Below are 25,040 nucleotides of genomic sequence, written 5' to 3' on the forward strand. Positions count from 1 at the left end.
TACTATGTAACTCGAATTTTTAGTGAGACACAAATTTCACGATTTCCCCATAACAATTAGTGAGAGGTAAATTGAGTGACTTTATAATTCCAAGAACGATAACTATTACCAACGTTACGGAATAAGTTGTTAGCAATAATCAATTTTAGCGACGTTAATTACCTTGCTATTAAATAATACCAACATTAAATCCTTTCTAAAACTTCTGCTTAAATGGTAAATAGATTTCAACAGAGTATCCAAGATGTGGTCAAATATTCAACTTCTAAAGAGTACAAATTTATTTTGGTGTCTAGCTTGGAGACCTGGAAGATGACCAAGGGATACGAATTCTACATGACACCTTCCTCCTCTAGTGTATTAAAAGATATTGATAATTTTCTGTAAAGATGAGAAAGGAAAGGGTGAATTACCCAACATGGGAGATATCAGTATATCATCATCATATCATCATATTTAACGAGGAGATATCAAGATGGAAATGGATTGGGTATGTACTAAGGATGAGAGGTAATAGTCATGTCAGAACAGCCCTAGTTTGGACACTAATAAGAACCAATGAAAACCGAAGGAAACATGGAGAGAAAGGAAATAACTAGGATTCAGGTCGTGAAGACCGACGGAAACATGGAGAGAGAGAGAGAGAGAGCAATCAAATAGGATTCAGGTCGTGAGACGAGGCCAACAGGAAAGCCAAAGATAAAACAGAGTGGAGAGGAATTATCCATATCCCAATTCTCGACAAGAAAGGTGAAGATAACGAACAGGAATCAATCTCATAACTCCCATAAGCAATACAAAAAAGAGAAAGTTGGGCAGCCACGAATCCCTGGATATACCACAGGTGGGATCAGTTGCCTAGGAGGAGTAAGCATCTCCTGAATGTGAATTTCATTCCAGCCATAGATGTGAGGTTCACTGTCAGCAATGTGATGTTCCATTTGCTTGAAATGTATAGTTGGTCCCCATAATGGACACAAAGTCAAGGTACGCCGGAAATATTCAACGACAAGAAAAATGAGCTTCAAAAGGAAACCAGAACATTATTCCACAGTGCAAGCTGTTGCTTCTAAAATACAACATCTCTGCCAAAATATGAAAGGAACATAACGACGATCTCCGCGGGCCAGTCCTCGTATTAAATCATCTCTTAATTCTGACTGTAAATGAGCCGAATTTCAATGAAAGAAATCGGAAATTGTTGACTCAGGTATTTATCAAGTTACAGATTTGATGGTAGCTGTTGATTATTAGTATTTAATTACCCGGAACCCGATTTATGACTCAGAGCGAGATTTAGAAACAGAAAGCGAGATTTAGAAACAGAGAGCGAGATTTAGAAACAGACATAGTGGGTGTAAAAGTGCAATTTTGCAATAATTAAAAAACAAATATATGGCTAGAAGAAACGCTTTATTTACTATTTCTAGCAGTGATTATGATGAACTTTGAAATATTGGGTATTTGTCACAAATCATTGGAGTGAAATAGTGAAAGTGAGGATTTTATTTAAGCTGTGTGTGGAGTTTTCCTAGCCGGACTTGTTCAAATCATCATTTCTTTTTATCATTTTATTTTATCTCATCTTTAATTAACCACAAAATCATCAAGTCACTGATGCTGTATTTTTTTGTACTAGAAACCGCTGGAAAAAAAAACAACCCCTCAAAAAATATATAACTAAATAAAAAAAACCGTTGTTCTGAACTCCTCGCCGTCAATATGTATAAAGCGGAATAACTGACTCTTTGTGCAGGAAGCGTGACACATAACTACTTCGCATCCTTGTGGATATCGGGGCGAGCCGCGGGGGACATGGATTTCTACATACGTGGTGTACACGGAAATCTAAAGGTAAAACATTCAAGTTTGAACATGTTTAATTTATTGAAATTCAATTTCTATAACTCTTTTACACGATTGTGTTGGGACTATTATCATGGACACATAATGTGACTGAGTCAGGACGAGGCCTACTTGTAGATCAGTAGAGAAAATATTGATAACGTTAACATGGGTACCAGTTTCGATCACTTCTTTCACAGACTTCGTTAATAATGCTATTGTAATCAAAGGTGCTTGCTGACAGGACCCCCGGTACCACCCACTTCTTGTATTGTTGAATGTCCAATAGCTTCCTGACAGTGAAGATTAAGTGTGTTAAAATCATGGTCCCCGGGGGTTGAGTGGGGCCACCATAGGGGATCAAAACTTTACATGGGAGTATATTGGGGAAATCTTTAAACATCTTCTCAAGAACCATGACTGGACCAGAAAATCTGACATTTACATCGGTCCATGGAGTTACTAGAAACAACGTAAACACCAGGAAATTCCTGAAAACACCCCAAAAGTACCCAGAACAAATGCAGTCTGAAATACAAGATATAAAACTATTCATAGCTCATTCAATTCTCCTTCAATATGAACAACGCTATGGATATATATATATTTACAGGTATGCACTAGGTGTTTTTGATGATACATTGATGTTTTTGGTACTTTTTAAAGTGTTTATTGGAATTACCTGATGTTTACGGTGTTTCCGGTAATTCCACGAACCCCATTTACATGAAAGCTTCCTGGCATGGTGCAAATTCAAGTTTGATTTAATCATGGACCCCAGGGATAGAGTGGGGCTACAATAGGGGATTAAAGTTAAATTACATGTGAATATATGGGGGACATCATCTTTAAAAGTCTTCTCAAGAACCACTGGTCCAGGATAGTTAAAATTGATATGAACGTTTTCTGGACATAGTGCAAATGCGCGTTTATTCAAACCATACAAAAGGGGATCAAATGTTTACATGCGAATATATAGGAAACACAGCTCCAGCTCGGTCTTCTCCGTCAAGACCTCGTTCTTTCTTGGCTTAACGGAAAAGACCGAGCGATTTTCCGATTGGCTCTGATGAAACCCGAATAAAACCATATGCATATGAATAGCGAATCCAGAAAATGTTTAAGGGGGGTACGACCCAGGTTTGTACCTTTGCCAGGTCCAGTCCAAAGGCAATTCTACCAAGGTATTTAAATTACTCCAGGTAGCTATTTTTACCTACTTTTTCCTTTACTTGCAATTCGTGTCATAATGCAGAAACGGTGCAATATGGTGTGTACCAAATTTCTTGATTCACTTACACTGACGTTCATCGTCAGTGTAAGTGAATCAAGAAATTTGGTACACAAATATTGGAGAAAAATGATTACTTTCTAACCTTTCAAATTTGCATCACTAACTACACCCAGTTCCATTTTCTAGGAGCCTAGGATCAAAGTAATGTGATATGAAGTCTAGAATGTATTACAAATATGTATTTAAATTTTAAAGTTGACTCTCATACAATTTTACATTAAAGATTTTTGGGCCGATTTTTCACGCATTTCTCTACATTCTCCACTCTCGTAAAATATTTAAATTTACACTCCAAATTTTGACTTGCACATGCACAACATGATACATAGACTCATCTGTTTAAAAGATGCACCTTAATTATTATTTATTTATATTTTAAAAAACCCAGGTAAAAGTAGCCTCGGTAGCTATTAATAGCTACGTAGCTAGAAATATTCTTTTGTCTGGACCTGTTTACTGCTTCAACAAAAAAAAAAGGGGGGGGGGGTTATAGCCCCCAAATGGCATAAAAAGGAAAAAACCAAAAAAGTTGATAAAAATATTCAACTAAAAAGGGAGGGGTGGGGGTAAACCTGACTTAACCTCCGCTTGATCTGCCATTGGGTTTTACGGGTTTTGCACCCCATCGTTTTTTTGTTGAATATTTTTGAATGTCTACTATCTCTCTGGATTGAATCGACCATTATTTCATGTTTACAATTTCCCTCGTTTTGGTCGAACATTTTAAGATATCTACAATCTCCCTCGTTTTGGTGATATTGGGTCACATCCTCCACTCCCGAACATTTGAAAATTTTCCGAATCCACCTTCAATTGTACACTACATGTATATAAATCGTCTGTTGGTCAATCACATTTATTGTATAATTTTACTACCTTATTTTCATGAATGAATATAATAATTGGTTGTATAATTACAGTGAGACAGATGATAGCCACGCACAGCCTCCAGGCACAGGAGGTCATCACATGTGACCTTTGTGTCAAGCCTACCCAGCAGTTCTGTAACAACTGTCAACTCAGTTTGTGTGTGGACTGTGTTAGTAAACATGTGGACAAGCTCAAGTACCAACAACATGACATCGTTCATTTCAAAGACAAAAAGATACAATTTGTTTTTCCTGAATGTGAATTTCACTCCAGCCAGAGATGCGAGGTTCACTGCCACCAATGTGATGTTCCAAGTTGACTGAAATGTATAGTTGGTCCCCATAATGGACACCAAGTCAAGGATATGCCAGAAATATTCAACGACAAGAAAAATGAGCTTGAAAAGGAAACCAAAGAAATTGAATCCACCATTATTCCACTGTACCAGAAGAAAACCGAAGAAACGGAAAGCAAAATATCCATTATAATAGCCGCATTTGATGAACTGGACAGAGAAAAAGAAAAGCACGGAAAATTCTGGCACCAAGAAGTCGACACCATTTTCAATACGTTTGGTTCTTTAATGAAATCCATGAAGGAGAATATCCTGGCTGCTCTAAACTCTCACCAATCCAAAATAAAAAATCAAATTCCAGACATTACCCAAACAGTCCAACAAAACAAAGAAATTCTGAAGTCAAATAATGTTTCTGCAGTCACCAAATACAAATCCAAACTCGAGGGATACAGAAACATGCCTACTGAAATTGATGTCAAATTGCCATCACTCAAAACCAACACAGTCCAAGGTAGATAACTCAGCCTGGAATTAGAAAACTACAAGGCTAGCCTGACACAGACAACACTGTCCAGTCTGACAGACGAAGTCTCCTATTTATCTTTACAAATGCTGCTAGAGCAAGCCAAATCAATTACAACCATTCCCACTGGAGTTAATCCTCTATTCAATGTTTCCTGTGTGGGAGTGGATGAGTGGTAAAGATAAAACCATAAGACGTGTTGACATACACGGGGCTGTACGGGACACTGTCACCACCACATGTAAAACCAGGCCTAGTGACATCACAGTGACCAGACAGGGAGAACTGGTATACAGTGATGGTCCCAAGAGAACTGTGAACATTGTCAGACACGAGAGAATAGAAACACTGATAACTACAGCACAGGGCTGGCATCCAGGTCAACTATGCTGTACTAAGTCAGGGGGCATTCTGGTCAGTGTGTGTACTACTGATAAAAGCCAATATAAAATTGTACATTATCAGGGACACGCAGTGAAACAGGAAATATATAGAGATGAAGAAGGAGAACCAATCTATAATGGAGGGAAATACCTGCTGTATGTGGTGGAGAACAACAATGGAGACATCTGTGCCTCTGATCGTAATGCTTCCTCCATGGTCGTGGTGGACAAGTCAGGAAGAGTTCGTTTCCGATACGATGGTACACCAGCCAGGAGGAGGAAGTCATTTAATCCTAAACACATAGTGACAGACTCCATGAGTCAGATCATTGTGGCAGACATGAACAATGACTGTCTACACATCCTGGATCAGAACGGACAGTTCCTGAGATGTGTGAACAATTGTGGACTAGATTATCCTGATGGAATGAGCGTGGACAGTGAGGGGAGGCTGTGGGTAGGGTTATATCAGTCAGGAGAAGTGAAAGTGATTCAGTACATGAAATAAACACATGATATCACATACAGACATCAGATAATGACAGAGTTCACACATTGCTCTTGATGATATTTACACAACAATGTTTACTTCATACGAAATGTATTTATACAGAGTTGTTTTGTTTAGCATTGATAATTTAGACATAAGAGTTAGTTTCTTCTTCTTGTAATATTTTATATGCCTAGTGTGACTTTATTTTTACTGTGAACAAAATCCATTGATTGACAGCTCTCCCGCCCTCTGTGTAAAAGAAAAAAAAATATTCACAGTGGAACCCAGGCCTTATCAACTGTTGTTTTTGTTGTTTTAGTTTCAGGATTTTCAGGCTTTCGATGTTGTTTTTTATAGGTTATTCTAGCTATATTTTAAGGATAATAGAGTCAATAAATAAATACATTGATTGATTTGTTTTTCCTTTATGTACTTTTTTTGTATATGTAATATAGCTTTTTGTTTTATTAATATATTTCTTCTCTGTTTGGTCACAAAAGGGGATAGTGGTGGGTTGGGGTGTCCCTTTCATATCGCTGTGGTCAAGTCAATTAAAATTCATAGATCAATCAATTTCCTTCCTACTCTGGGTTATTGTGATAATTTGAAAAGCTTTACGCTGTCCATTTAATTCAAACACTGATTACCTCCATGTATTTTCTCTCATAAAAGACTTAATATCAAATAGAGATGTTGCTGAACAAATATTTAGATAGTGCTGTTGCGTTTCTTATGTTTTCACGTATAAGCAACTTATGTGGGTCTCCCAAGTCTGTACATTGGACAAAGGACAAATAAAGCCAGGAATACAAAAGATAAAACTTTATTAATCAAGTCAAGCATGTTGATAAAATTAACGTGGGACAAAGTTTTCTGGGATATAATTACTTTCCCATTTATGGGGGTTAATAAGTAACAGTATCTCAGCTTCTCCAATAGAAAAAATCATGGGATATCATTAATATAAATGATGTAAACTTTTGTTTCTAATATGCTAGAGCTCCCATACACTTAAGTATTAATAAGGTATATAAACTTGGCCATCATATGTCCATCAGCTCCCAGATAAAAATCAGTTAATGATCAAAAACAAAAAAAATAATTACCCAACGGTACTGTTGGACACTCCCATTCATTGTTTTGGTGGGATGTTGCTATTTTGTCAAGATGTTTTGTTGTAGCTGCGTATTTATTGACGTCGGGCTCGATTGTTATGATGTTGCGTCATAGGTAAACACCCGCCATATTTGACTGTCGAAGTGTTTGAAGCAGTTGGAATACAATCGCGTGTAAGGGAGTGCTAAACGTGTTTTACAGAAGTTGTATGTTGGAATTCACTGCTGGAAATCATCGTGAAATAGATATACATGCAAGGTGAAGATAACGAACAGTGATCAATCTTAAAGCAATATTAATCATGGTTAGCAATATTAATCAGCATAATATGACACAGAGGAAATTCGGGATTTCGAGATGCACTCTCCCGAGTTATAATGGTAAATATAAAAATCCATCAAAATACATTTGCATTGCGTAATTGGGATGAATTACTCATGATGATCATGATTGGGAGTACCTCACCAAACATTTACTTTCTTTAGATTTAATAGGGCATTCTCTGGGATGTGTTATACTACTTTCGTAACAGTGCCTTAGAAATAATTCTGATCACGAAATCAGTTGTTTTCTAATTGTGCAGCGTTGTCGTCATGGAACGTCATGGTGCCCATCAAATATCGCTGATATTGTCCTAGAATATTTACCGTCCTTTTAAAATCACAACTTTACCCATTGCAGTTTAAACATTAACATCACATTTTCATTTTCGCAGCATTGGGCATCAGCTGAAATTGCTGAGCGTTATACCCGTAATACTGTTTTCTATCTTAGTAAGATTGATTTGTAATTTTTATGAAGTTCTATAAAATGCCACGATGTACAACAATATTCTTCAGTATGATTTTGAACGTGAGCTTATCAGTCCCTGTGTCGGGATATCACGTGGATGTCGTCAGGAATCTGACAAAGCTTCTGTTTGAAACCAGTGTCTATGATAAAACGCTTCGTCCATCAATGGGTCATTTTTCGGCAACACAGCTCTCTGTGAGCTTCCACTTGATGGGTATAAACAAGCTCGATGAGGTAGAGAAGAGGTTAGTCAGTACGGCGTAACTGTTCGTGGAATGGCGAGACGAATTCCTGACATGGAACACTTCACAATACCCTGTGTATCGGCTGTCTTTTCCCCAAAACATGATATGGTAACCGAAGGACCTCCCCATTTAGTCGACTCTTAAAGACTGAGAAAATAAGCACCGCCTTCAAGTTTAACTGGTCTGTGAACCCTTGTCAATCAGGAGAAATTAAACTTCAAATTGGATGCTAGAAATTGATGGACGTTTACTTACTAGTCATTGTATATACCTTATCTATCTAACTGGGGATCGAGGCGTCCGTGCAAGCGTTTAAGGCTTACCGCATAATCCAGCTCGATAGGGAAACGGTTTTGGCTTTTCATGTAGAGAGAGTCACACAATAATAGGGCATAATCATGTTATTCAATCCGCGGACTTTACAATAGCATTTATTCCGTAAATGTGACTTTAAAAAACGGAATAAATAACATGATTAGTTAACATGTGTAAAAATATAAAAGTATTATTAACTATTTAGTCCGTGTGCCGACTATCTATAATTATATATCTCTATACATGTAACCATGATAACGATATTGTTAAGTCCGCGTGTCTCATAACATGATTATGCCATGAAATCTTGTTTACACTCAGTTGAAAATTTATAAGCGTAATTTTCCCCTCGAAACATGGCGACAAAAGTTCAACTTATCGGAAGAGAAATTAGCCGCTATAAGGGTTCTTTCTTGTGTATAATGGTTGGAATTGGGATCCAGGCGGCCGTTTCACTAACCGATCATAGATCGTAAACGTACGATTACGTTTAAGATCATTTGACTCGCATGCATACCAGCGTTTCACGAAAGCTATCGTAGTCGTAACACTTACGATTTACGTCTTACTTTTTAAAATTCTTTTTTCTTTGGAGGTAGATTTAAAATTAATCCTACCATGGAAATAAATATCCATTCATTATTTCCTCATGGTTTTAATCATATCCTTATCGTCTGCAGTAACACATGCAAGTTGTCAACAAAAATAATGGAAATTTTGAGCCTGATATCTAGTGTAACGTAAAGAAAATTCCTAGAATGTTTAAACAATTGATAGAATAATTTTTATTGACTTTCATGCAACGTGAAGATAACGAACAGTGATCAATCTCATAACTCCTACAAGCAATACAAAATAGATAGTTGGGCAAACACGGACCCCTGGACACACCAGAGGTGGGATCAGGTGCCTAGGAGGAGTAAGCATCCCCTGTTGACCGGTCACACCCGCCGTGAGCCCTATATCTAACTACAATTGGTGGAGGGTACTGAGGACCTTTTCTAACCCGAATCCTCTAGAGAATAGTGGTATTGAAATTTCCAGAAACTCTGGAACGCTTTAATGCTTGCACCTTTAATATCGGTGAAGTCCGTAAGCAATAACTGCATTTTACTTGATCAGTAATCATCGTGTAATTCGTTTTCATTAAAAGCAAACAAAAGGCCCACAAGCCTTATCGGTCACCTGGGTATTAGTTAAGAGTATCACTAGTGCAATCTAGAAAAAAATTCATATCCTGTATATTCAAGCTGAAGATAACGAACAGTGATCAATCTCATAACTCCTACAAGCAATACAAAATAGATAGTTGGGTAAACACGGACCCCTGGACACACCAGAGGTGGGATCAGGTGCCTAGGAGGAGTAAGCATCCCCTGTTGACCGGTCACACCCACCGTGAGCCCCATATCCTGATCAGGTAGACGGAGTTATCCGCAGTCCAAATCAGTGTGCCAAGAACGGCTTAACAATCGGTATGAAACACGTCAGACAGCATTTAACCCAATGCGAGGTTGTAATGACGAACTAGATCGTTATAACGACCATAGCATTTGCGAAATGCTGACTTCAATCGAGACTGCAGATCTCAACTGCATATCTAAGGTAAATTCTAATATATTGCATTTAGCAACAGTATAAAACACGATGTGTTCCTAAACATTAAATGCCCCTGAAACATCGAAAGGAAGAGTTGCCATTCTGAGTTTCTTCTGACACCATGTAATGTTCAAGTTGCACATGGTATAGCCAGACACCGTTAAGATGTAGTTAATCGGTTTATTTAGAAACACCAACTTGGAAGTAAAAACAATCAAGATAGATAACTCGAACATGCATTACTAGATAAGTCATACATAGAAATACATTACAGTGCCCATACGGATGAAAGACTTTACAGAATACGATGTATATTAAACATTAACACCAGATGACAATTTGGACCTGTCTTAGATTTTAAACCCTATGGTTACGAAATTCTCAATTTTGGTACATCCTTTCCTGCTTTTCCTAAATATGCAGGAGTTTTATACCGTATCAGCAGACATAGAGAAGTCTTTCAAATAAAAAAGAGAGACCATAATCACTATGATAAAGCCCCTATCCTGGAACCAAAACCGTTACCCCCCCCCCCCCCCCGGGATAATAAAATTGACAATTTTGATAAAGGACGGCCTACTCCTTCTAAATATCTATTTAGTTCGAATTTAGTATCAATAGCATTGAAGAGGTATTATTTAAATATTATACATATATACACTATATGATACTAAGTTCTGGCCCCACCCTGAGGTCAGAATCTCTCCTCCGGGGATCATGAAATTTACAATTTTTGTAGAAATCGAACTCCTTATTCCACATCACTATGGATTTAGTTTCTCTTGCAGATGTGCGGTTGTAGAGAAGAGTTTTGAAAATTTGTCAATTTTTGCCCCACCTCTTACGAATCCTGAAATTTAAAATTCAGGATTTTAAAAGAAATTTAAAATCCTTGTCCAAAATATGCTTCATATTAAATTTCAAACGAATTGGATTGGTAGTCAAAAATGCTCAATTGTTAACACATCTAATACCTGACCATTTTGGCCCCACCCACCCTGATACCAAAACCCCTACCCCTGGGGATCATCAAATTTACAATTTTGGTAAACTATTACCTGCTCTTTCTTAATATCCATTTAGTGTCGATTTGATATCAACAGCACTAATGAAGATGTTATTTAAATGTCTTACAAATAAACACTACATACCAGGTTTGGTTCTGTCCTGGAATCAGAACATCTACCCGGGGATCATGAAACTTACTATTTTGGTAGAGGCCTTCCTGCCCTACATCACTATTTAGTTTTCTTACAGCTATGCGGTTGTAGAAAATATTTTTGAAAATTGGTCAATACATGTATATACCAAGCGGAGTAAAAATCCACTGTTGGCCGGTCACGCCTACAAAACTGTGGTGGAGGTCAGTGGCGGATCCATGATTTATTACAAAAGAGGGTTTGGGCAATAGGCTGGAGGTCTGGGGGCTCCAGGGTTTTCAGGCATTTGAGGTCACTTTTTTGCGTTATTCTAGCTATAGCTTTATACATAATAGAGTCAAGAAATGAAGACAAATGATTGATTTATTTTTCCGTTATGCACCTTTTTGTACATGTAATATAGCTCCTTGTTTACTCGTGTTTTTTCTTCTATTTTGGGTCACAAAAGGAGATAGGGGTGAGTGGGGTGTCCCTTTCATATCGCTGTGGTCAAGTCAATTAAATTCATAGATCGGTCAATTTATTTCCTACTGTGGGTCATTGTGATAATTTGAGAAGCTTCACGATGTCCATTTAATTCCTGCACTATTTACCCCTCAATGCATTGTCTATCATCAAATAGAGATCTTGTTGAACAAATATTTACATGGTGCCTTGGAAATAATTCTAATCATGAAATCAGTTGTTTTCTAATTGTACAGCGTTGTCGTCATGGAACGTCATAGTACCCATCAAATATCGTTGGTATAATCCGAAAATATTTACTTTTAAAATCAATACTTCATCCATTGGAGTTTAAACATTAACATCACTTTTCATTCTCGCAGTATTGGGCATCAGCTGAAATTGCTGAGCTATATACATGTAATACTAATTTCTATCTTAGTAAGATTGAATTTCTGAAGATGTATCAAATGCCACGATGTACAACGATATTCTTCAGTATGATTTTGAACGTGAGCTTATCAGTCCTTGTGTCGGGACATCACGTGGATGTCGTCAGGAATCTGACAAAGCTTCTGTTTGAAACCAATGTCTATGATAAAACGCTTCGTCCGTCGATGGACCATTCTTCGGCAACACAGTTGTCTGTGAGCTTCCACTTGATGAGCATAAACAGGCTGGACGAGGTAGAAAAGAGGTTAGTCAGTACGGCGTATCTTGTCGTGGAATGGCGAGACGAATTCCTGACATGGAACACTTCACAATACCCTGTGTATCGGCTGTCACTACCCCAAACCATGATATGGAAACCGGATTTGGTTTTGAAAAACGGATTCACCGAATTCAAGGAGCTGGGTGGTTCGTTTTATTACGTCCTTGTCAAAGATGACGGAGTAGTCAAATGGAAACCGTATCAGGTGTTTGAATCTCAGTGTTCTATAGACGTTACGTATTTTCCGTTTGATACCCAAACCTGTAACATTGTTTTTACATTGTGGTCACACACTGAGTACCAAGTAACGGTGGATACTTTTGACATTGTAATAGATAGGGATGAGTACCAAAGCAATAGTGTGTGGGAAATTGTGTCTACCAGCCAAAAGCGAGACAACTCAACAAAAAACGTTGTTCTCACATACAGTCTTCGTTTAAAACGGAAACCTTCGCACTTCGTTCAAAATATTGTACTACCAATTTTGTTTCTCGGAATCCTAAATATACTTGTGTTCGTCATTCCTGCCGATGCTGGAGAGAAGATGTCGTACTCTATAACAGTAGCGCTTGGATTCATGGTATTTCTGACGATCATTAGTTCGGAACTTCCTGCAAACTCGGACACCACTCCGTATATCAGTTCTTACCTACAGATTCAGATCATCATGGGAGGTGTTGCTTTGGTTGTATCCTCACTACAGCTTCGCTTACGTCACAGAAATGAGGTTCAAAAGGTCAATGGAATTTTTGAATTAATTTCGAAAATTTCGCTCTGCAAAATACCGACGCACAAGAATGCGATTGCTCACACTGATGTGTCACTTGGTGGGGAGAAAGAACAGAATCTGACCCAGAACGAGGAGGAAGAAAACGTGTCCTGGAATGACGTCTCGTCTGCGATAGATTTTCTGATGTTTGTTATCTATTCCTTAGTATACCTCATTAGCACAATTGGTGTGATGGCTATACTGGAGCGTGGTATTTGACAACTTGTTGAACTGGAATCACTCACTTTACTGGTGTAGTTTGCTGTATTCGAGAAAACGGTTTAATGTTGTAAGAAGAATAAGATGATTAGAGAAGAATTATATTCAACTCCTCAAGCACATTTGTAGAAATTATTATATGCGGTAGAGCAGTAATTATCACCTTTCTTTAGTTTAAATCCTGATGACATGCAAGGTTCATGTTGCTTTTTAAATCCAAAGGCCAAAGGTCAAGGTCATTATCACACTAAATACCTATTGCGGCCATTCCAAGCTTTATACTTATAAACTATATAAAATACATGAATATTTTTACTTCGTGAATGAAAGCGTGCAAAAATTTTCTAAACTACAACTCGACCATACACATCTTTCATGCATATTATTTGGAAATTATATAATTTACAAGTCTTTATATTATATTATTTAAAAAGAGATGCCTGACTTGTGGATTTGCATATTTATGATTGACTATCACATTCATGTATCGTTCATTGCATAGGAAACCTCTAGTCCTAACGTGTGTCAAACAATTTGAAATTATGTAAATAATTTGTTAAAATGTTTACAATTCACATGTACATATTTACAGTTCTAGTAGTTTAGAAACTATTTTTATGCCCCCGAGATCGAAGATCAAGGGCATATTGATTTTGTACTGTCTGTCATTCTGTAATTCTGTCTGATACTTTAACCTTTCTAACAACTTTTGAACATTAAGTGATAGAGCTTTGATATTTCACATGAGTATTCCTTATGACAAGACCATTCCGTGGGTACCAACATGTTTTAGCCTTTGACCTTGGAGTTTGACCTACTTTTTGAAAACTTTAACCTTGCTTTTAACTTTTGAACAGTAAGTGATAGAGCTTTGATATATCACATTAGAATTTTTTGTGACAAGACCTTTCCATAGGTATCAATATTTTTTATCCTGTGACCTCCACCTTGAAGTTTGACCTACTTTTAAAAAACTTTAACCTTACCAATAACTTTTGAACAGTAATAGCTAGAGCTTTGATATTTCATTTGAGTATTTCTTCTGAAAAGGCCGTTTTGTGGGTGCCAACAGTTTTGATCCTGTGACCTTAACCTTGGAATTTGACCTAATATTAGAGCTTTTATATTGCACTTGAGCATTTCCTGTGACAATATCGTTCTACTGGTACCAAGATATTTGTCTTTGCGACCTTGGTCATCTTCGGAATTGGCCATTATCGGGGGCATTTTGTGTTTCACAAACACATCTTGTTTTATACAAGTTTAGAGTGTTTGCATGTCTATCTCATTATAACCTTTTCTGTGATACTGAAAATAGCGATGAAAATCCAGCATTGCAATTTATTTAACCCTGATCAGGCATCAGTCTGTATTATTAACTCAAAATATGACATTGCAACAGTATTATATTCTTTACACAATCATAGTTAACTGTTCTGTATGGATGCTATTCCTATTCAACAGTAATGCTTTTACAATTGTTAATTGTCCAGATACCCGTATATGCATAATATTCTAAAATGCCTGAACTTGCAGCACTTTATGCTACATTGTATATTTGTCACTTGAAAAGACCGTTGTCTGGCTTGTGGACTTGTTTATTTATGTTGGACTGTAACATGTAAAAACAAATTCATTGCATAGGAAACTTCTAGCCCAAATGTGTGTCAAGAAATTACTATGTTACCAATTTTGTTACAATGTTTACAATTTACATGTTCTTGTTTACAGTTTTAGTAGTTTAGAAAATTTCTTTACTAAAAAGAGAAGTGGAGTGTTTACATAACCACTTGAGTTTAACCTTTCGTGTGTTATTGACAAGTTGTGTTGTGCAATTCCGAAGTATGCCATTTAACATTTGGTTTCATTATGTTGGTCCATAAAATAAGCTATTAAACATATATTATCATATGTCAACCTATCATATGTTATCTGTCTGTTCTGTTGACATATTAAACTTTGTTCCATACCTTTATCTATATTTCTTTTCATTTACTTTATTATAGCATTCATGCTTTTTCACATGAGTTCAGCAACTGATTTAGCTATGAATAGCTGAAGAGCTAAGTACACAAGTTAAAGTGGTGACCCTCACTATAAGATACAAACCACGGATATTGAGGTTTAATAAGGAAGGAACTATCTCGACAAAATGAAAACCAAGAATATCGAGTTCTGGGTCATACTGATTACACAAAACTGGCCACAAGACTAGGAGGCTACCATACAAGCATCCCTTTAGATATTTGTTTTGACTTCAAAACCATAAAAAAGGAACATACTTCAAGAAAATTTCGATTTTAAACACTTCTTTTCTTATATAAAAACACGAATAGGAAGTTGTTCGTAAATCTGCAATTCAAGACCAATGTCTCATTAAAGTATTTGTCTGAAGAGTTTTCATATGTTTGTCATATTAGCATAACTGCACCATTTCTGAAAGTTATGCATTGAATAATTTGATCCCGTCTTTCAGTACTTTGATATATAGTGAGATACCCCCGGAAAGACTGAATATTTAGTGAAATTTTGGCTATGTAGTGAGCCTTATCCCAGAGAAGCCTCACTATATAGCCAAACTGCCCGGGAGAAGTCTCACTATAAAGCCATTCGTCCCCCTTTATAGTGAGGCTTCCTCATTTACTTTACTATCTGGAAAAATCCTTTTCGCTATAATTTACACGTGGTCATTGAAATACAAGCACAACTTCTTTCATGCACTTTTTAAAGTTAGTTAAATATTATATCCGGAAACTAGTATAGGTACCTTTAAAAAGTCCTATTTTACATCATTGTTTCTCGGCCAGTACACGAGGTTGCGTTAAAAATCAATATTTTCATATTCTAACTTGTAAATGACTCTTTTGATATCCGAAGGACAACACCAATTTGAAGTGTCGTAGTATAAGCAATCTACATGATCATAAGTTAATGAAAGGAAAGTGAAGTTCTTTCATGACACTCAATAAGGAGTGGTGCAATAGGGATGGATGCGTGGTCATAGCCTCGGAGACAATGGGTCTGAAAAGTCCGCCGTAATGCTTCCAGTAGGAACATGGGATGAATCCCTTGATGGTACAGAGTGGAACCCTCTTCAGTAGGTTCCCCCTTTCGGAAGTGTGGTGGAGGATTCAGAGGAGTGTTTGTGACCTTTGCTGACAATCAAAAGTTATCCTCTATTCACTTTTTTATTAATTGTCTATCACCGTATGGAAATCCTTTTAAATTTAGCTTAAACTACTGTAGTTTTTTTTAAATGTATTTAGTGTAAAAAAGGAAATACTCTTCCTATTTCCCCCTGGGTGTTAGGTTACACTTCAACTTTGCAGTACATGTATTTACTCAAGAGTAGGAGAACTAAAATATCTCACTTGTTTTTCCTTTATAAATCTTTCTTTTAATTCGTTGGGCTAGAAAAGTGGAAATTGACATAGAAGCTTCCAGACATAGAATAGATCAAATTGGTTCAATACATGGCCCCCGGAGGTCCCCGGAGGCCCCCGGAGGTCCCCGGAGGTTCGGTGGGCCAACTGTGGGGCTGCTGATACATGGATGTAGGAAATGTCGTTTAAATATAATCTAATATAAGTACGTATTTATCTGCCCATACACTGTGTCCTTACACATTAGGGTTAGTGGATATAGCCACCCCTTTAAGGGGGATGACTATGGAGCGACAAATCAACTCAAATAATTGAAGATATCTATAATTATTTGACTATATCTATAATTATTTTAAGTTATCAATTCATTTGATGCGTGTTACATTTCAGTTGAAGAGAGCAATAATTCAATTAATACTGGTACAGTATCAATTCAATAATGAGGAAAATGATTCTCATTAATTAATTAAAACGCGCATCAAATCAATTATTACTCAGGAGGTATGCTACATCAGAGAAATTTGATAGGGATGAAAAGTGGAGGATATGTTAAACAATATTTTGAAATTGAAAACTGCAGTTTTAGTTGAGGCAATCTGAAAAAAAAATATAAAACCCCTGCTGGATTCGAACCCGACATCTACAGTTCAGTAGTTGACGTGCTAACCTACTGAGCTACCCAGCTAGGCGATTATTTTTTAAATGAATAGACAAATATTGCTGTTATCTATATTTTCAGGCTGATATTTATCTTGTCATCCATGTTTTAAAAGGAAGTCGGACATTATAGCGATTATGAGTACCTCCTTAATTCAATTATTGTGTGCAATAATTAAATTGATGATATCTTGAAATAATTATTAGTAATTTAAAAGATATTTTCAATTATTTGAGTTTATGTTAATTGTGGTGCACCACAGATGACTCACTTAATGCATATACTATAGCCAGTCTTCCAGACCAAGCACATGGGGATGTTTGTATCACTATTGATAGTTTGGGAGGAAGTCTCACTATATAGCACTATATATCTAGTCAAGTTCGAAACAACCATAGAAAACATGCAGGGGCGGATCCAGAAATTGCCATTAGGTGGGCGCAACATTATGAGGCAGGGGGTCTGGGTGTCGCCCCCGGAAGCTTCTGGATTTTACAGATTTACAAGACTTGTCTCCTATGTAGACACTTTTACTATTTTTTGTCATTTTTGAAAATTAAGGTGAATTAAAGTACATTTTAATAAAATGACGCACATCTTAAAGAGTTTTTGGAAAAAATGCAAGTTCTCCCAATAAACATAATTAAACAAATTAAAAGATTTTGTCATTTATTTCTCCGAGAGTGGAAGAAAATATTTCTTCTTTTATCGTTTACATTTTCTTTAAACAAAGAGAGACAACGATTGACCTTCAATTCAAATAATTGGAGGGGGACTGCGCCCCATTAAATCCGCCACTGACATATATAATATCCCTTCTTTGACCTTGTTCGACATTTCGGCGGCGTAGGTCACTGAAAAGTCAACGATAAAATTTCAAACAGAAGTTGGCTGAAAATGACAGCATATTATATGTACATGTAACGCATATTTATGTATTTTTCTTCAGATGCAACTATGCAGAGTTTTAGAGTTGCCTTTCTTGGCAAGCACCTGTTGATACTTAGATCCTAGGCCACTCAGAAGATCTGGTATCTAATCACGTGATTATACCAAGTATGAAGAAGTGAAAATCTAACGAACGGTGATCAATATCTAATGCTTACCGTGAACATGTTATTCGAGTTGAAAATGCAGAGTTATGGCCCTTTGGGTAATTTTATGGAACTATGTTTATGATTCTAGAGCAACTGGGAACAGAATATCAATTTCTGTCTTTTTATCTATAAGTCATCCGCTGCATAATTTGTATCTGTCGATAAATACTGCTACATGACTTACTTATTCAAATTAGTTAATTCGTTACTAAGGAAGTGTGCAGTTGGTCACTTCACTTGCAAGGGGCAGCAACTCTCAACAGAAAATCGAACGAGACTAGTTCCTATCATGATTGAATAAACCCATATGTGAGAAATCCTTTTCTCTGAAGGATGTCTTGCTTTGCTGGTAAATGTCGACACGTAGTTTTGAATTTAATCTCTCCAATTATTCTGTAATTTCAACTGAAATAAAATGATCCAGAATTACATGTATTATACAAAATGTCATGGTAGGTATTTCATTTCGAGAAATTTTTGCACCTCATGGATGCAATATTCATTTTTGTTGATGAACACAGAAGATAGAGTTTCTGTAAGTAATTTTCCCTATGAATGTTATTTTATAAGAACTATTTCAATTCTTACAATACCACTTCCATGTTCTACTGGACGTCCGTAGTGTTAAAACCCAAATAATCAAAATAGAATAGATGCTTGGCATAAAATCATAAACTGGAACGAATATGGATGAGATTTTTGAAAAGACAGAAAAAGTTATTTTTTCTTTTGTTACCCTGAATTGATCCTTTAGCTTAAGTCCAACTCGAGTCGGAATTCTTGCACCTTCACGGTCAACGGAATTATTATAGGGAAAAACCTCACCCCTATGCAAATAGCTCCTTTAATAAACTGTATGAAGCGCAAATTTCACTATAGTTCAAGCTTCACAATTTTCAATGTATTCCCAAAACCGTGGAACTAAAACTACTTTGGAATATGATGGTATTGACACTACAGAAGCAGACATATGAACCGTTTTAAAAAACTGGGTGAATATAGTTTTTCTTTTAAAGATATTGTTTTAGAACATGTATAACGGAGAGACTTGAGGTTCCTGGAAACCGACTCATCATTGTTCTGTAGTTTTAGATGAATTTGTTATTCCGTGGTCAAACATTTCGTTACCCTCGGTATGGAATGTTTACACCTCAAGCTAAACCTCCTAGTCAGGAAATGCATTAAAGTCTGTTGAATATTCGGCTACAATGTGGGTCTGTATCGGGAAACTTGTTGTGTGGTTATCTAACTGAGGTGGAGGGCTTGGAGTTCCAGAATTGTTATTCTGGTGTTAGAGTGGTTAAAAGTCTGCATTCTGTTGTCGCCAAGTATGTATATATATGCAGAGGGATCTCGCTGTGTCATAAAAACGAGAAGTGCAGCGAGGCCATAAGTAGTACATGTACATGTTCTCACATATTTTATCCATTGAGAGGCTTAAACACAATATGCAGGTGATAATGGAATTTTGCTACATAAATATGGGGAGTTGACGATGGAGAAGCTGAGGCCATCCCGTTTGTTATAAAGGTTAGTTGTTAGTTCGCCGTTAACGTCTATATGCTTAACTATGAAGCAGATATATAAGACTGGTGTTTTTTATTTTGAGTCTAAAGGGATATACAGGGGCGGATCCAGGAATTGTGGTTACGGAAGGCGCCACTTTATGAGGTAGGGGGTTCTGGATTTTACAGATTTTATGGGGCTTGAAATATTTCTCCTATTAAGTCATTTGTACTATTTTCTATCATTTTAATAAGGTGAAATTAATAAAATGACCCAAATTTTAAGGGTTTTTTTGAAAAAAATTAAGTTCTCCCAATAAAGTAATTCAAGAAATCAAAGGATTTTCTCATTTATTTTTCCGGGAGTGGAAGAAATTATTGCATCTTTTATCGTTTAATACATTTTCCGAAACAAGATACCTCGATTTACCTTAAATTTGAAAATTTTAGGAGGGGGGGGTGCGCCGGCTCTCTAAATCCGCCGCTGATATATAGAATTGACGTTTGAATGAAGTAGGTATCATTAATATATAAAGCGTACTCGACATATATAAATATCAGTTTGAACGCCACAACAAGACTTTTTCTTTCATAAAAGGTTTTGAATAAATTCTACCGCATAAGAAGACAAAACCAGGTCAGCTAATAAAGGTACCCAATTCGTGCTTATTTAAGTTACATTGTTTAACTGTGACATGAAAAGAAAAACGAAATTATAAATAAAACCAAATAATGAAAATATAATGAAGGTATTTTACTCCAAATCAAAAGATATATATATATATATATATATATATATATATTTTGATTTGGAGTAAAATACCTTCATTATATTTTCATTATTTGGTTTTATTTATAATTTCGTTTATCTCTCTCTCTCTCTCTCTCTCTCTCTCTCTCTCTCTCTCTCTCTCTATATATATATATATATATAGTTTGTAAATAAAGAATTCGGTATTTGATACAGTAAATACATCCAATAATAAAAGTCAAGAAACACAAAACTCGAAGAACATTTCACTGTTAGCGCTTTCGGCTTTAATTAAATTATGACTTTTATTATTGGATATATATATATATATATATATATATATATATATATGGAATGATGATATAACGATAGATTTGAAGTATCTAATGATGCTCTTTTGAAGACAAGGTCACATCGGTAGAAGAAAATACAATTACAATGTCTTTTCTATCTATAAATATATAAACAATCTTCAAATTATCATCATTGAACTATTGAATCAGATGTAAGGAGTTCATCTTCAAGTTCATGTAAAATCAAAGCAGAATTTCTCTCTCTGTATTGTTCACCTCTCTACGGATTAACTTGTCCCGAAGGATGATTTAAAGCTGCATAAAAGAATTAAATACCTTCGTACAACCCACACATGCTGAAAATGGTTTCTTGTAACTTTGCTAATAAGTTTAAAATCGTGAACTATATTTTCTATTCTTGAATGAAACAGGTTTCAAGTTTCGAAATTCAGTGCAATTATGTTCGACGACGGTGTTCAATAATATTTTGAGTAAGTTTTTACGCAACCACCCTTGGTGGGCATGGTCAGGAACTTGACAAAAATCTGTGTTTAAAACTGGATTGTATTGGATAGGTTTTCAATGGTCTCAGATAATAATGCAACTTTGTGCATCAATGTTGCTCCGTGCACTTTATATGTTGAGTTTATCAAGTCATGTATTTGGATATTCAGCTGACGTGGTCAAAAACTTGACGAAATATCTGTTTGAAACCAATGCGTACGACAACACACTTCGTCCATCGACGGATCAATCATTGGCAACGGAGCTAAAAGTGTCCTTCCATTTGATGGGTATTAACAAGCTAGATGAACTGGAGGAGAAATTAGTAACTACGGCGTATCTCACTCTAGAATGGCGGGACGAATTCCTGACGTGGGATCCGTCAGCATTTCCTGGTTACCCCAAACCCTGGTATGGAAACCGGATCTGGTTCTGAAAAATGGATTTACAGAATTTAAGGAACTGGGCGGCTCGTTTTACAATATCCTGCTGGCATTAAGTGGAGACGTAATTTGGAAACCTTACCAGGTGTTTCAATCCCAATGTTCTATAGACGTGACGTATTTTCCATTCGATACCCAAACTTGCGACATTGTTTTCACTCTGTGGTCGCATTATTCGTCTCAAGTAAATTTAACCTCCGCTAAGGATGCAGTGGCAAGGGATCAGTATCAGAGCAACAGCATATGGGAAATTGTGTCGACCAATCAAAATATAGACAATTCCGGAAGTAACGCCGTCATCACGTACAGTCTCAATTTAAAACGAAAGCCTTCGCACTTCGTCGGAAATATAGTTCTACCAATTTTGTTTCTTGGAATTCTGAATATTCTTGTATTCGTAATTCCTGCCGATGCTGGAGAGAAGATGTCGTACTCTATTACAGTAGCGCTTGGATTCATGGTATTTCTGACGATCATTAGTTCGGAACTTCCAGCAAACTCAGACACCACTCCATACCTTACGTCTTACCTACAGATTCAGATCATCATGGGAGGAATAGCTCTGATAGTTTCCTCACTGCAGCTTCGCCTACGTCACAAAGAGGAAGGTCAAAATGTGAATGGATTTTTCCAATTAATTGTGAAGCTTTCGCATTGTCAATTGAGGAAGAACAAGGTTATGAAGGGAAATACTGTCATCCCTCTTGATGATGTAAAAGAAAAGAATTTTGCTGACGATGAGGACGATGTAAAGATGTCTTGGAATGACGTCACGTCTGCGATAGATTTTCTTATGTTCGGTATCTATTCCTTAGTGTACCTCATTAGCACGGTTTGTGTGGTATCGTTAATGGAGAATGGAACATAACGGGCAATAAAGCAATCCGACAATTCGTCGCTTATGTCATAGAAAAGTGAAAAAGTGATACAAACCAAATGATAATAATAGCTTGATGTGACCCCATAAATGGGTTAGATTTGTATATATAAAACGTGTTCTTGAGCCTAAGATATTACGTCATGGATATCTTATTATTTGACTCAGGTTTTAATTTTTTTTATTTAGATACAAAGAAATACATTTTGTATAGAGCGAATTTGGGAATGTAATCTCTACTGTTACTACATATGATCCTTTTGAGTAAAACATGATTTGGTTGATACATTTGTAAATTTGTTCGTAACCAAGTGTAAAAATATTTAAATTTTGGAGCCAAAAAACGAAAGAAAGAAAAAAAAAACCAAAAAAAAAAACCAAAAAAAAAAAAACCAAAACAACAAAACAACAAAACGAAAAAGAAGTAAATGTTGACTGGATATTCTGCTTCATTTCTGACGTCAAGTTGTTATTTACATTTCTAAAGTTTTTGTCATTGATTACTTTACCCATTGTAATGTTCGTCATTTCCGTGTGAATGCGACTCAGTTGTGAACAATGCGCGGATGAATCTTGATGAATAAATATCTGTAATACGTCTCTTCTGTAAATATTAGGAATATCTCATTTCTAACTAATGTAAAATTTTATCCGTAGATTTAAAACATACATGTATTAACAACGATTTCAATTTTTCATCAATATTTTTTTTCCTCTAAAATATTAGAATGCGCATTATATCTGAAACCTTTAGACATGTTTTATTAGATATTTATATTATGCACCAAATCACAGGGAAATTTTGACTCTAGAATCTCTTATTTGTAAACGAAACATCTTTTTTTTTTCATCCCGGGAAATCACTAAAAAATCATTTAGAATAATTGAGAGCTTGTATCCCTTTTTCGATGGTAATTATATTTCATAAAACTTTAAAGGTGCTTTAACGAGCCATTAAATACAATTTTAGTGTAATGAGCTACCTCAAATCCTTCACATCAATTTTCAGTCAAATCAGGCGAAGTCAAATTGTACTAGTATATACCTCTATGAGATAGAAAAAACCCTTTTTCTGTAGTTTAAAGATTTTGAGAATATATTGCATCTGATCTGCTTTGAATGATCTTTATTTTTACCCATGGAGAACTCAATATTTCCACTTAACAATAGAGTTCATAGGCGGATCCAGGAATTTGTAAAAAAAAAAAAAAAAAAAAAAAAAGGGGGGGTGTCCTAACACTTGATCTTTTAGGTACTTTTCACAATCGCCACTCCCACCTCATTGACACCTTTTGCTTGTATACATAGCATTTTAGGGGGATCTTGAGACAATTTATACACGAAAATGCTTAATTTATTTCCACTTGTTTCCCCAGTTCTAGTCATTGTTATCTACATATTCAGACCTGATTTTTGATTTTAAAAACTTATTTAAAGGTTACTCCCAATAGGTATGGGGTGTTTGTCCTTAGAAACTATGCGGTAAATGGTGCAAAATCCTGCATTATGAGCATTTCCTCTGGCACTTCGTTTTCACTTTTAAATTGTCTACTTCTTAAACAGAACTTTCATGTTACATAAACTTAAATACTTTTTAAGAATTCTGAAGTGAGACTTGTATCTGAAGAAAATGTCGTAAAAATATATCAGTGTTTCGTCTTATTTATCGTAGAATTAAATCATATACTGGTGTTGATATTTGAATGATGCAATTACATGTAAGTATCCACCTTTCATATCATTTTGACTCAAAGTCTCGTTAACATTGAATAACTCAATTTTTGGGGGGTCCGCAAAAAGGGGGGCCCGGACCCCCTTGACTCCCCTCTGGATCCGCCCTTGAACATGTAATTGCAATGAGATGAAATAAACTTCATTTAAAACCATTTATCACACCGATGAATAGAAATTGTGGGACTATCACATATTTTAAGCGGTAAACAATTGTTTAATTCTATTATATATGTCTCTGCTAGAGTTTACGAACTCAGAAGTGAACATCGTACATAACGATTGCGATTTGTTGGAGGGAATGCATACATTTTGTTTCAATATACGTTTCACTCTGTAAAACATTCTCTCAAAGGAAAAGCAAACAATGGTTATAATATGTACACTATCATGGAGAACAAAATACAATAGTTTACTACGTCTGTTCGACCTTATTGTGTACTTAGTAAACAACATGAATTATCACGATAGTGATCGCTTAATTCATATCTTATAAAATAGAAAATATTTAAAATGTCACCCGGTACCGAAGGTATCATTGAAATTTCAATTCTGAGGTAATTATGTCTGCTCTAGAAAGTGATAAAATCCTCGTTATCAGACGTTTAAACATAATCACCGGACCTTGACGAGTACGTATTTTACCAACAATTGACAGAAACTATAGTTAGAGTTTAAAAACGTGACATTTTGCGATTGCGATGACACACCGCAATTACTG

At 36.1% G+C, this 25,040-nt stretch overlaps 3 protein-coding genes and 1 pseudogene across 3 annotated transcripts; all 4 read left to right on the forward strand.

Moving 5' to 3' along the window:
- Positions 1-389: 389 nt before the first annotated feature.
- On the forward strand, positions 390-4,328 carry LOC130048822 (uncharacterized). The gene is made up of 2 exons (XM_056145894.1): positions 390-510; positions 4,060-4,328. The coding sequence occupies exons 1-2, from the start codon at positions 390-392 to the stop codon at positions 4,326-4,328; spliced, it is 390 nt and encodes a 129-aa protein (XP_056001869.1).
- On the forward strand, positions 1,045-6,116 carry LOC125655346 (tripartite motif-containing protein 3-like). The gene is made up of 2 exons (XM_048885614.2): positions 1,045-1,854; positions 4,060-6,116. Exon 2 carries the CDS (start codon positions 4,978-4,980, stop codon positions 5,719-5,721), a length of 744 nt encoding a protein of 247 aa, XP_048741571.1. The 5' UTR covers positions 1,045-1,854; positions 4,060-4,977; the 3' UTR covers positions 5,722-6,116.
- Positions 6,117-11,588: 5,472 nt separating this feature from the next.
- LOC125655343 (neuronal acetylcholine receptor subunit alpha-6-like) lies at positions 11,589-17,061 on the forward strand. Its single transcript, XM_048885607.2, has one exon. It carries the CDS (start codon positions 11,839-11,841, stop codon positions 13,075-13,077), a length of 1,239 nt encoding a protein of 412 aa, XP_048741564.2. The 5' UTR covers positions 11,589-11,838; the 3' UTR covers positions 13,078-17,061.
- Positions 17,062-21,018: 3,957 nt separating this feature from the next.
- Positions 21,019-22,786, forward strand: LOC125655581 (neuronal acetylcholine receptor subunit beta-2-like; annotated as a pseudogene).
- Positions 22,787-25,040: the final 2,254 nt, after the last annotated feature.

Source organism: Ostrea edulis, chromosome 7 (assembly GCF_947568905.1).
Source record: "Ostrea edulis chromosome 7, xbOstEdul1.1, whole genome shotgun sequence".
NCBI classification, from domain to species: domain Eukaryota; kingdom Metazoa; phylum Mollusca; class Bivalvia; order Ostreida; family Ostreidae; genus Ostrea; species Ostrea edulis.